Source organism: Miniopterus schreibersii, assembly GCF_964146895.1.
Source record: "Miniopterus schreibersii genome assembly, chromosome: 1".
NCBI lineage: Eukaryota > Metazoa > Chordata > Mammalia > Chiroptera > Miniopteridae > Miniopterus > Miniopterus schreibersii.
The window spans coordinates 139,850,045-139,863,968 of NC_138101.1; the positions used below are offsets into that span (position 1 = coordinate 139,850,045).

At 38.5% G+C, this 13,924-nt stretch overlaps 1 protein-coding gene across 2 annotated transcripts in view; it reads left to right on the forward strand.

The window, feature by feature from the left end:
• Positions 1 to 13,924, forward strand: part of CDIN1 (CDAN1 interacting nuclease 1) — a 202,983-nt gene that overhangs the window by 103,911 nt on the left and 85,148 nt on the right. For both annotated transcript variants that reach the window (XM_081118390.1, XM_081118389.1), the window contains 2 exons: positions 6,468 to 6,533; positions 7,138 to 7,243. In XM_081118390.1, coding sequence (XP_080974516.1) covers positions 6,468 to 6,533; positions 7,138 to 7,243 — 172 coding nt within the window. The remainder of the gene's footprint in view (positions 1 to 6,467; positions 6,534 to 7,137; positions 7,244 to 13,924) is intronic.

Consider the following 13,924-nt stretch of genomic DNA (forward strand, 5'->3'; position numbering starts at 1 on the left):
AATTAAGAGTGGTATGTGGTCTGTTGGGACAAACCAGAACTTAGTGGTTTGGGACTCTGCCTGTATCTTTAGCTGTTTTAGAGCGCTAGGTCCTGGTGGGTCACTTCACTGCTCTAGGACACTTTTACCCTGTGTAAATCAGTGTTGGACTGGTAATCTCTGACACTTCACCAGCTCAGAAATAGTGTTTCATGAGGCTCTCATTAACTAAAAATACTACGTTTTGTGGATCTGGAGACTAATGAGGCTGCTTTTAGGTGAGACCATTCTTATATTAATTTTGATAGTGAACACTTGAACAATGCCATTAACAAGCTCAGTAGCTAGGAAATATATTGGGTGTTTTTAATATACACCTTAAACCAGAAAGAGCATGACTTCACATTCACTATAATCATGGAATAAGTCAGGTACATAGGAGTTGGAAATTGATTTCATGTTGATCCCCAACCATTTTGGGAAGTTATACTAAAAGTGCTGGAAACGTTGCCATAACTCTCCCCCTCCCTTTCTAATTTATATCATCCTTACCTTTTTTTTTTTTTTTTAATCTTGATCACTTTTTCTTGAACAAAACAGAATGTTACGTAAACATCTGGTTTTCTACTTGGGAAGTTCAAAGAATCATAAGTAACCACCTGGCTGAAATATGTGCAAATAGCTGTAAGGACCTGGATGGAATGTATGATTCTCAAGGAAAATATAAATTGCAAAACTGACTGCAGAAGAGATGAAAAATCTAAATAGATCAGTAGCCATAAAAGCAATAGTAACTGAAGAGCTGCCCACCACAGTAGCACCAGGCCCAAACTGCTATTTGTGAGGCATTCTGCCCAAACTTCCAGGAATGGATAAATCCAATGTTATTTAAATAAATACTACTGGCCAAAAATAAAAGTAGGAAAACTTCCAGTGAGTATGAAGGAAAGGGATGAAACTTCTTTCTTTATGATCAAGATGAACCTCAACAGACATTTGGGACAAAAGATGAAAGATATCAGCGAGAGTTACCAAATAAAACCTTGAACTCCTGGCCTGATTTGTTATCTCTGCTTTGTTGTTGATTCATGGGGAGTTAAATCAGAAAATTATTAGTCAGTCTAGATAAGCTTTGTGGAAGACATGAATAGTCTTTAAAATGCACTTGTCTTTGCCCTGGCTGAAGCAACCACTGAATGCATAAATAAGTGAAACAAATCGATGTTTCTCTCTGTCTCTCTCTCAAGTCAATAAATTTTTTAAATGCACCTGTATTTTATTCAGTTATCCTTTTTGAGCATTAAATGTGTGCAAAGCATATGTTGGTGATGAGACTGGGCCAATAGATAAAGGTTAAAAAACAGAAAAGTATCCTTTCTGTCCTCAGAGCAGAGGCTTCAGGCCTCATATGTGGGAGACAGGTCCAGCACAGTGAGACAAGGGAGTGAACAGAGAATAAGGCCAAAGGGAAGAGTGTAGGCTGATGACTGAGTCATAACCTCTAGATCTTAGAGTTGGAACCCGGAACCACCAAATGGTCAATCAAATTTTAAATTTATACCCAATGGTTTAGATAATGATCCTAATAGTAAGGAATCTTTCAAGATCGGGGGGTGAGAAAATCAGTCCAAATGGATGGAGTTGACTTTAAAAATCTCCTAGTGGGATCAGTGATAGAAATTTCTCCTGGGACCTGGACCAGGTGAGCAAGGCCCCTCATTCATAAATGCTGCTCCCTGTTCTTATCCTGTCATTTCCTGTGAACTTTGCCAAGTTGTTCCCCCCTCCTTCTCTCTTAGGAAATCTAGGATAAAAGAAACAGTATGGAGGTTGAACCAGGATGCACAAGGCAGTGAGAGTTACTAAATAAAGGTGAAAATAGCCAATACATCACATAGTATTTCAGATGTATGGAATAACCTCTTTACATTTATATATATGTATATATATAGAGAGAGAGCTATATATATGTATATATAGAGAGAGGATAGCTAAGAAGCTATCCTTACTGAAAACAGGAAAAGTGGGGTTGGGGTAGGGAAGAAAGTTGCACTTTCCAGTTCTCCAAAGAAAGATGGAAAGATTCCGTCACCTCACCTGATGATTTATGTTCAGGTCTGAGGATTTGGGGTTTTTATTTTCACATTAAGTCATGAAATTTAGATTGTAGGTATTGTGTTACTAGCTGTGGTGCAGTGAACAGGAGTATAGGATCTGCCTTTTAAAGGGATATTAGTGTGTGCATTTGGATTGCTTGGTGACCTTTGAAATTTTGTTTTGAGCTGCTGTCAGAAACATAATCATTTTTCTTTCTGAAATAGATTTGAACATCTGCAAAGGTTGATCAAGCTAGGATAGTTTTAATAAAATATTAATCTCTCTTTTTTAATGTCAACCCAGCTTTTAAAACTGTTCACCGGCTACCTGAAACGTCAGCTCCAGGCACTTGAGTTGATTATAATAAATGCCTTTTCCATTAAACATTCTTGTGGTCAGAGTGCATTTAGAGGATAGGAATGTTTCCCGTCTGGTTTGTCTGCAGTCCTGTTTTCCAGATTCTCTAAGTTTTAAAGTAAGATTACTTTAAGGTTGTATTTTCTTATCTCAATAGTTAACTTAAAAATTTTTATAGTTCAAGGATGGGAGATTGTTCTGAATCCTGGCATCAATCCTTCAAAATCTGGATAGTTGAAGGATGTCAACTTTTAATAAAATTTAACTTAAATATCTAGTTTAAATATGTCTTGTCATTAAAAGGTTATTTACATCTAAAATGCTGACCTTTCAAGATGTACACAAGAGTGTTCTCAAACAGACTTTCTGAACATTGGCCATGAAACCACTGTCTTGGGCTGACAAATGGATTGGAAATAAGCTACCCAGCCCTGGGAATGGGCCATTAATTTTAATCAAAGGTGATGCAGGAAGGCAAATGGGATGCCTGACAATGTCAACAGCCCAGTAGGTGTTAAGAGACCACACAGCCTTCCTTGTTACTTGGTAGGGCCATTAGTTGAGGTTGGGTGAAGACAGAAAGCCATGTCTGGAATTGAATGACCAGGTCACTCCAAAATCTAATGGAGAACTCCTCATTTCAGAAATCACATTGTAATGTCATTAGAAGTCAAGGACAGCATTTAGAAAATATCAGAGGATTTTTTTTTTTTTTTTAAACCAAGAACCTAGCTAGTTTTTTCCAACTTTGTAAAGCTCTCTGTTTTTCCATCTTTTTTCCTTCCTAATGGATCCTTGATATTTACACAGGATCAAGCAGTCAAACAGACCTAGAAATAAAATCTCAAAGCCTGTTTGCTTTTCAGAATTACATATTGTTACTTATGAAACTCTGGTAAATGCCAGAAACAGTAGCATACCACAGGATTTAAGCAGGGTAATTAATTCTCTGTGGTGATCTCACTGTCCTTGTCCCTCTCTTGTGTTCTTGTGTGTAGGAATAGTTTCATTAATACAAACTAAACTTTCTTAATTGCTTTAATGAAAGTATTAGTTTTGTAATTGTAAAGGCCACTGTGCATGTACCTTACTGTAAATTGTCAATATTGGCTGATAACATTAGTGATATTCATGGTAGTGAAGCCTTTTCTTTTCATCAGTATGTATATTTCATTATTTTGAGTATTTTCAATTATAAAAATTTAGTATATGACAGCTTGAATGATAAAGTTTATAATAAAGACATAAAAATGCAAAAAGGACAGAGTCATTTTTTTTTTTTTAATTTATCTTTATTGTTGAAAATATTACAGGTGTCCCATTTTTCCCCCCATTGGTCCCCTCCACCTCACTCCCACCCCCTCCCCAGGCCTTTACGCCATTATTGCCTGTGTCTATGGGTTATGTATATATGCATATAACTTCTTTGGTTAATCTCTTCCCATCCCCCACCCCCATTCCCCCTTCTCTCTGAGATACAACAATCTGTTGCTTGCATCAATGTCTCTGGGTCTATTTTGTTTGTCAGTTTCTTTTGTTCATTAGCTTCTCCTTAAAGAAGACCCTTCAACATTTCATGTAGTACTGGTTTGGTGGTGATGAACTCCTTAAGCTTTTTCTTATCTGTAAAGCTCTTTATCTGACCTTCAATTTTAAATGATAACTTTACTGGGTAATCTTGGTTGTAGGTTCTTGCTTTTCATCACTTTGAATATTTCTTGCCACTCTCTTCTAGTCTGCAAAGTTTCTGTGTGAAATCAGCTGACAGTTATATGGTTGCTCCCTCATAGGTAAATAACTGCTTTTCTCTTGCTACTTTTAAGATTCTCTTTTTTGTCTTTAACCTTTGGCATTTTAATTATGATGTGCCTTGGTGTGGGCCTCTTTGGGTTCCTCTTGTTTGGGACTCTCTATGCTTCCTGGACTTGTAAGTCCATTCCATTTCTTTCACCAGATAGGGGAAGTTTTCTGTCATTATCTTTTCAAATAGGTTTTCAATTTCTTGCTCTCTTTCTTTTCCTTCTGGTACTCCTGTAATATGAATGTTGGGCCACTTGAAGTTGTCTCAGAGACTCCTTGTACTGTCTTCATATTTCTAGATTTTTTTTTGTTGTTTTTGCTCTTCTGGTTGGGTGTTTTTTGTTGCCTCATATTCCAAATTGCTGATTTGACTCTCAGCATCCTCTACTCTACTGTTGATTTTCTGTAAATTATTCTTCATTTCAGTTCGTGTAGGCTTCATTTCTGACTGATACTTTATTATGTCACTCATGATCTCATTAGTTTCCTTAATAGTCTTACTAAGATCCTTGAGCATCCTTATAACCATTGTTTTGAACTCTGCATCTAGTAGCTTGCTTGGCTCCATTTCATTTGCTTCTTTTTCTGGAGATATCTTCTGTTCTTTCCTTTGTGACATGTTTCTTTGCCTCCACATTTTGTCCGCTTCCTGGTGTTTTTTTCTCTGTATTAGGTAGAGGTGCTATGTCTCCTGGAATTGGTAGAGTGGCTTTGTGTGGTAGGTGTACTGTAGGGCCCAGTGGCTTAGTCTCCCCAGTCCCTGAGCTGGGCCTTCTAGGTGCTTCCCTGTGTGGACTGTGTGCACTGTCCTGTTGTAGCTGAGCCTTGGTGGCTATTGATGTCACTGGGAGGAACTGACCCCCAGGCCAATCGGCTGTGAGGGCCAACTGGACCTACAGCCAAAGAGCTGCTGTGCTAGAGACACCCCTATGGAGCAGGATTTACTTTAGTGGAGCTTTAGTGTTCACCAAGTCCACCCCTTGAGTGTGTCACTCGTGGATGTGATAGGGTTGTAATCCAGTGAGGTGCACTGTCTCTGGCGCCTCCCAGGAGGTGCAAAGTCAGTGTTTGCCTGTGCCTTTCGCAGGGCCACCCAGCATGAGCTACACAGCAATCCATAGATGGCTGTTACTTGTGCTGGGCTTGGCGTTGTCCAGGAGAGGACAAGCTATGAACCAATGCAGCTGCCGCTAGTGCCAGGCCCAGGGCCACTTATCAAGAGGTATGGGGCACACTGAGGCCAGCTGCTACTTGTTTGAGAGATTTTAGAAAAGTCCTAAGTATGAGGCTAGAGAGGCCACTTGCATAGAAAATCCACTGGAAATGGCTTGGATGAGCTTGCAAGTAGGGAGGGGCAGGGTGGGAATCACCAGGGCGGGGCCAAAGGTGTGAGTCAAGTTGATGGAGATTTAGAGAAGGGGCCTGCTGGCTCTGTGGGGAGAGGGCTCATCAAAGAAGACATGGCCTCTGCCAGCTCTTCTGTCTGTGAGAAAGCTGCCCTTCCAGCTCTCTCCCTGATTCTAGGCAAGTTAGTTCCTCCATGAATGCCGCAGGTTTCAAGCTGCTGCCGAGCACTGGAGCTCAGAGGTAGTGTGAGTAAGTCTGTGCACCAGCCCTTTAAGAGGAGCTGCCTGGGACTCCAGCAGCCTCCTTGTCCCTCAGCTCCAATGCCCGCTGGTTTTTATAGCCTGAAGTTGTGGGGACTTCTCTTCCCCGCACTGGAACCCTGGGCTGGGGGCCTGATGTGGAGCTGGGACCCCTCACTCCTCTGGGAAACCCCCACCAACCAAGATATCCCTCCCTGTTTTAACCTGCAGCACCTGGGTGTGGGACCATGGCCGCATCTTTGTAATTCAGCCCCGATCCGCCTGTGTTTCCGCCCCTCTTATGGGTCTCCATGTGCTTCTTCAGCTCCCTGGTTGTAGGGCTTCTGTTCAGCTAGATTTCAGGAGGTTTTGAGTGATGGTGGTTCTGTATTTTAGTTGTAATTTTGATGTGGTTTTGGGCGGCAATTACCACGGTTACCTACGCTGCCATCTTGTTCGTTTTTCCACAGAGGCATTCTTATATCTTTTCTTCAGGTTTGTTCAGAAAGTTCATTTATTCTAACACAGCATTATGTACATAAGATATGTATTAGTAATTTTTATACATTTTTAAGAAAGAAAAGTAATTATATTGCTGTCTCGTTAATGGAATGCTGTTATAAATAATAGTATGTGTTCTTCCTGTAGATGAAGATCAGCTTCGTGCAAAGGGTTATGACAAAACGCCAGACTTTATTTTACAAGTACCAGTAGGTAAGTTCTTAAATTCTTTTATGCATTTGTTTATAGAGAAAAGGAATGTGTGTTTTTCCCATAGATTTTTAAAATTTTTTCTTATGCTACCAAATGTTACCAGAGTAGGTTCGGTTTTTAATATTGTATCTAAATGGGTAAAATCATTGGAAAATATTATTTTTAAATAGTAGAAAATAATAGGTTCAGAAGAAATCTCTCTTTTAAAGTCTCTTATACATATTTGAGAAATAAACATGTCTTCTAAAGACATTTTGGTTGCTGTTTTCAAGTAATTTCTCTAAATACTACCTATTTAAAATATGGCTCTGTTTAAAAGCCAGGCTCACTTTTGTTTGCTCTCACATTACTTGTCAACTTAGACAGTCTCAGAACAGGAGAGGGGCTTTTGAAGATGATGATGAAAATAAAAGGGATGTGATTGTAGCACGAATGGTCCTTGTAACGAATACATAGGATATGTTGTTTTATAATTACATCCACAGGTGACGGGGAGAGCTAAGCCTCTGTTCATTAATGTAAAGCCTAGAGAGGCCTGTACAGAGCTCAGAATTTCCAGTCTTCCCTTTCCTTTGCTCCATATTAGTAATGCTTTGTCCCTTAGCTGTGGAAGGGCACATAATTCACTGGATTGAAAGCAAAGCCTCATTTGGTGATGAATGTAGCCACCACGCCTACCTGCATGACCAGTTCTGGAGCTACTGGAATAGGTAAGGTCCCATTATTTTTCTCTTAAGATAAACGATACTCAGCTGAAATCTCATTAGAAAAAATATTTTGTTTAGCTGGTAAAAATGCTAGTAGCCTTTGTTTCTAGTAAATACAGAGTCTTGATTAATGTATTCATTTCAGATAATTTAAACTTCTCTGCTTTCATAATGCTGCTTCATTTTTTAAAACTAAAAATCTTCGCATAAAGTCAAAATTAGTATGTATGCCATTTTCCATTTATAGTGATAATATAGGTGTCACTCAAAGTATGAATAATAAGATGTGATGCATGTTATGATACTGACACTGACTTTTATCCTTTTGATGTGAAATTTACGTGTACTGTCAGACCTTAAAAGGTATTTTATCCTCAGTTCTCAGAGGAGAATATCCAAACAATACAGGGGTGGGCAAAAGTAGATTTATAGTTGGGAGTACAAGAAATACAGAGTTGATTCTTGTACTATTATTTATTAATTAATTATTGTATTATTTATTATTAACCTACTTCTGCCCACCCCTGTATAAAAGACCTAAACAAATTACCTTCCAACAGCAGAAAACAGCTTACCTGCTAACTTCACAGTCAACGTTCCCAAGGGCATGGAGTCTCAGCAATGAAGAAAAAGTGTGGTGTTGAAGGAGGAGACCATATTACTGCCATATTATTAATGCTATGTTACTGAGTACCCACCATGTGCCTGGACCTGCACAGTATCTCCGTTAATTCTCACAAAGAAGTTACTTTTATCCCCACTTTACAGATAACTAAACTGATACTCAAAGAGAGAAAATAATATGCCATATAGCTAGTCACCATAGGCCTGCATTTGTCTCTCTCACTTGCTAACCTGTGCTTTTTCCAGCACAACTCTATTTTCATTTAAAATACAACTGTTGCAGCGTTGGCTTTTTATATTATTGAAATCCCTAGTTTTCTCACCATACATTTCCCCCCACTTTAAACTGGAGATGGGTCAAAGGGGTAACCTTCCTAGATGAACTGTGTTCCTCAATCACTGCCCAACAGTAAGAATAAAAGAGTAAGATCATTAAGGAATGAGACAATAGTATCTGTGGACAACCATCTTATCCTGGGGGGAGAAGCAGTGGCAGACTACAGAATTCGGCATTATATCGTTACTCAGCCTTATGGAAGGCCAGCGGACCTCGCCCGTAGCAGCTGTGCTAAACTAAGCCCACTTTTTGCCATGGTAACAATGATCATGACAAAATGCTGAATGTAATGGCTTTCTTGATTTTCCTGTGTAATTGTGCGTAGCATCCGAGCTTTACTTCACAGGGATGGAGGAGGAAAGTGCAAAATGTTTTAGAAATCATTGCTGCTTCAGCGTTTCCTGTCTTTTATTCAGCCATTATTCAAATTAGCGGTAATGTGGCAAATTGAATTTTCGATTTTTAGCAATTTTATGATGAGTTTGAAATAGTAAAGAAAGCATCATTTTTGATAGTATAGGAAAAGCAATGACAGGAAAATCAAATTGTGTAAGTTTAGGTTGCTAAAGGATTTTAAAAACTGATAAACTCAATCATTATGCTTTGAGACTATCTTCCTGCTTTGGTACTGGTCAAGTCTTTAAGGAGGAATCCCAAACAGTAGGGCTTACTTTAAATCCCAAGAGCATATCTTTATTTTAAAACAACTCAACTATTTTTGAGTGCCTACTATGTGCCTAGTACATCCTATATTAGAGGCTCATTAAATAATCTAGTCACCCGTATGATAGACCCGTGGATTATTGACATGGCTGGAGAGGATCCAAGCAATAGATAATTTAATACAGTTTTTATTTGGACTGGATTTTAGATTATTTTGTTGTATGCTGCTTTCATATTCTAATGATGATTTACTTACCTGTTGATTTACATTCCCTAAACACCTTCTTTGAATATGTACCAGCTAAGTGGGCACATAATTCATTTAGGGTCTGTTGTGTGATAAGGGAAAGCCAACCTGTTTGGAATGTTCTGAATCATTCAAGGGAGAAATACTCTACACAGGAGTCACCACTGTTACCAAATATCTGCAAAGATATTTGCAGGTAGTGCTGTCATTTAAAATGGAACATGGAGGCATTTACTTGGATATAAAATTTTGGTTATAATACTGATTCAAACTCATCAGTGATGGGGCATTTTGACAGAAGCACTTAGCCCATTATGAAAGCATGGGATCCTACTCTTGTCGTATTTTGACTCAACACAACTCACATAGCACTTGCTAAAGCTCTTCAAAGTTGGTAGAACTTAACTCTCCCAAGGTAGGTAGCTTTTCAAAGAGGATGTTGGTTGCCATTTGGGCTAATTGCTTTATCTGTGTGGTAAGCCTCTAGTTGACATAAAAACTGTTATCTACTTGTCACTATTTTCAGATTAAACATTGGATATTATAATAAAACTGTTCCACTAATATTTTGTAGAATCATGACCTTGTATAAACCCATTTTCCCACACCAATAACTGCAAAGCCCCTATTTTTTAATTTAATATTTCTACATATGAGTTTTCTTTTTATATATATTGATATTCTTACTCAGTCTTTCAGCAGCTTTTGACAAAGTTGATCACACCCTCCCTCTTTATTAAAACACCTTTTCTTGGTTTCTACGAGATATTCTTCTGGCTTCTTCCTGCCACTCCAGCCACATCCTCAGTCTCCTTTGCTGACTCACCTTCCTCTTCTCAGCTCTAGGCCTGAAGGCCCTGGAACTACGTGTTCACCCCTCTTCCCCTTTCTGTCTACATGCACTCCCTGGTGTTCCCTTGGAGAGCTCATAGGAGACTGTGGCTTTATATACCATCTCTATGCTGGTATCTCCTCATTTTAACCCCATCCCTAATATTTCCCCAGAGTATAATTTTTTTGTCAATCCAACTGCACAGTCAGTACTTTTTCTTGGCTATGTACTAGGTATCTCATACTTAACATGTTCAAAATGAAACCCTTGATTTTCTTTCCCAAGCTTGTTTGTTTACTCCTCTGTTTCCTCACCAGCTCAATTAATGGCACCACAATTTGCCCAAATACTCAAGCCAAAAACTGAGTGTCATCTCCAATCCATCAGCAGGCGCTTTCAGTTCAATCTTCATCACATCTCGATCATGCCATTTATCACCATGCCAACACCTCAATGGCTGTCAACACCTCTGGGACTATTGCTGTAACTTCCAAACCGGTCTCCTTACGTCAAGTATTACACTCCTGTAGTCAGTGTTTTATACCCCAACCAGTGACTCTTGGAAAATATAAATCAGTTTGTGACAGTTCCCTGCTCAAAACTCTTCAATGGCTTCCCATCACATTTAAAATAAAATCCAGACTCTTTACCGTGACATTCAAAGCCTTGCATGATCTGCATTTCCACCCTCAATTCTCTCCACACCTACCTCTCTTCCCTCACCCAACATTCTCTCCTCTTATACTTCTTTGGCCACGCAGGCTTTCTTGGTCTTCCTTGAATCTATACTGCTTGTTTCTACTTCAAGCCCCTTACTCTAACTAATTCTTCTGCTTGGAATTTTTTTCACTTGGATCTCCCCGTAGCAATCTCTTCACAGCACTCAGGTCCCTGCTCATATTTTCCCTCTTTAGGAGGACCTTCTCTAACCACCCACTCTAAAAGGCATCTCCCTCAGTCATCTCTCTCTCCTCACTTGGCTTTACTTTACCTGATAATACTTACCCCTATCTGAGTGAATGAATGGACTCTAGTTGGAAACATTTATATAAACAGCAATTTGCTTGTTTGAATACAAGCCCTTGGAAGACCGTTACCTTTTATATTGCTATTTCTAATTACTATATGTAGTGTGCCCCTCATTCCTTTGTAATCAAAGCTTCAGAAATTTCCCCTGGCTTAACCTCAATTTTTAAATATTACAATGCAGTCAGATATTAGTACAGAATATAAATTGCCTTTCCTGCAGATAGGCCCCCATCCCAGGTATGAAACTTGATTAAATAGCTCCTCAAAAATCTACAGTCTCTAACCTCAGCTCTCAGCTTGGCTGACATCCTTTGGGAAACCTTCCTGTAATTCCAAAATTGCGTCCGATGCCCCTCCTGTGTTCTGCCAATAATTTTATAGCATTTACCAGATATTGTAATTGCTTGTTTACTTGTCATCCTTAAAAGTTCCATCTTATCTGTATGTTTTATTCATCAACAAATACCCAGAAGCTGGTGGTATACCTGGCACATCATAACTGATCAGTAGATATTGAATGAATGAATATATGAATGAATTTTCTGATACATAACAGACAATAACATTTTGAATCAACCATTTAGGATTATGTCAGACATTGTGACATTAATCTACATTAGGGCCAATTTTTTTTTTTTTTTGAGAATGCCACTCTAAGGACAGTGAGAAAATTGCCTCATTTTTATTTTTTTAATTGAGGTGTAATTAACAGATAACATTATATTAGTTTCAGGTATACAACATAATGATTTGATATTTGTATGTATTGCTAAGTGATCACCACAGTCTAGTTTGTTGAGAAATATCAATGAAATACAATTTCTCAGAAAGATATTTGATGACTGTGTTCAAGCATATGCAAGATTTGGGGGAGGGAGAGAGCATATTGACCCATTTCCCAAATCCAGGGGGCTAAATAATTGTTGAAAGAGTGACTCTTCTTGTTGACCCCCTATGGTAGAGTTTTAGTGTGGGTCACATATGGTTCAGAAATGTTACCCCAAACCAGACCAACAAGCAAATGACTGGGGGCCATTGTAAGAGTGGAAACACAACCATTATGATCATACAGAAAGAGTGAGGGAAGAATAAAACAGATTCTGCCAATAGGATGTGTCAGGGGCACAGTGAGCATCAGGAGCCCAAGAATCTAGTCCATTTCTGAGATTAATTCTGGAATAATGGAGAGCAGGTGAAATTGATGCTAATATGCCTTGGTGTCTAGCAAGCTTCACCATGTATTAAAATTACATGGGGAGCATTTAAAAAATATCAGCATGGACTTTATCACTGGAAAGCTGATTTAATTAGTACGTGAGAGAGCCTGGACCTTGGGAGTTTTTCTTTTGTTTAAAATTTTTAGATGTTAATGCTAATCTGCATCCAGAATTGATGTCAACTCCTTTACCTGGCCTTGATTGGCCAGCAGGCCCTAACATTCCTAGCCTGTCTGCTTCTAAACAGAGTCTTGATGAGAAAAATAATAGCTTTATTAAGGAATACTGGTTCATATCAGCACACACTTCACAGGCACTGTGTTAGTCAGTAGGGACCCAGCCTCTACCTTTGAGGGGCTCATAGGACTGAGGCAGTAAATTGTAAAGGCAGAACCTGTACCCAAGTCTCCCTGTGAACTCACACACCTGTGCTTTGCACTCCTCCATGCAGCTCATGTCAGTCATGGTGACAGGCCTGTTCCAAGAAGCTACTTACTCAGTGGTCAGTTAATGGGCTTGCTAAGCTGAAGCCGAAAAGCTCTCCAGCTTACTAGGTTTAGATATTCACCTTCATGTGGTTGGACAAAATGTGCTAGGTGTTCTCTATTGCTCTCTGAAGAGCCCTTATTCTATATTCGCATGCATTGCTGTAGGATTTATATAGAAGCCTGTCATATATACCCATCCATCCAGTACATAATAACCCCTAATCGTTGGAACTGAAATTCACAAAGAGGTTTGTTTTTATATGGTACAGGAAAAGTAAGCATGTAAAAAAATAAGTCTGTTTTAATAAATAATGTTTTAAAAATAGTTTTATTGAAATATAATTGACATACAATACACTGCACATATTTAAAGTGTACAGTTTGACAAGTTTTGACATATGTATAAACTCACAAAGCATCATCATGACAGAAAGAGTGACTATACCTACCGCCTCCAAGAGGTCCTTATTCCCCTTTATAATCCTTCCTCTCATTTCCTTCAGTTCTCCCTGCACCCAGACAACTACTGATCTGCTACTGTCACTATAGATTAGTTGACATTTTGTAGTATTTTCTGCAAATGGAATCATACAGCATGTATTCTTTTGTTTAGCTTTTTTTACTCAGCATAATTATTTCAATATTTATGTTGTTGAATATATCAGTAATTCTTCTTTTTATTGCTGAGAAGTATTCATTTGAGTGGCTGTGCCATTATTTGTTTATCTGTTCACCTGTGGGTGGACGTGTATGTTGGTTTTTGTTCTGGCTATTAGATAAAGTTCCTATAAACAGTCATGTAAACAGTCATCTTTGTATGGTTTTATTTCTCTTGGGCAAACACCTAGGAATGAAATGATTGGGACATATGATAAGTGTATATTGACCTTTTTATAAAAAGATTAAACTGTTTTCCAAAGTGGTTGTACTAGTTTACATTCCCACCAGTAGTTTATGAGAATTTCAGGTGCTCTCCATCTTTCTCATCACTTGGTACGGTCAGTCTTTTTAACTTCAGACTTTCTAATATTTGTGTAGTAGTGTCTCAATATGATGTTAATTTGTACTTCAGTAATGACAAATGATATTGAGTCTCTTTTCATATGCTCATTTCTACCTGTTTATCTCTTTGGAGAAGTGTCTGTTCAATTCTTTGGCTCACTTTTTAAAGTGTTTTCTTATTATTGAATTTTGGTAGTTTAAAAACATATCCTGAATATAAGTCCTTTATCTCATATGTGGTCAGA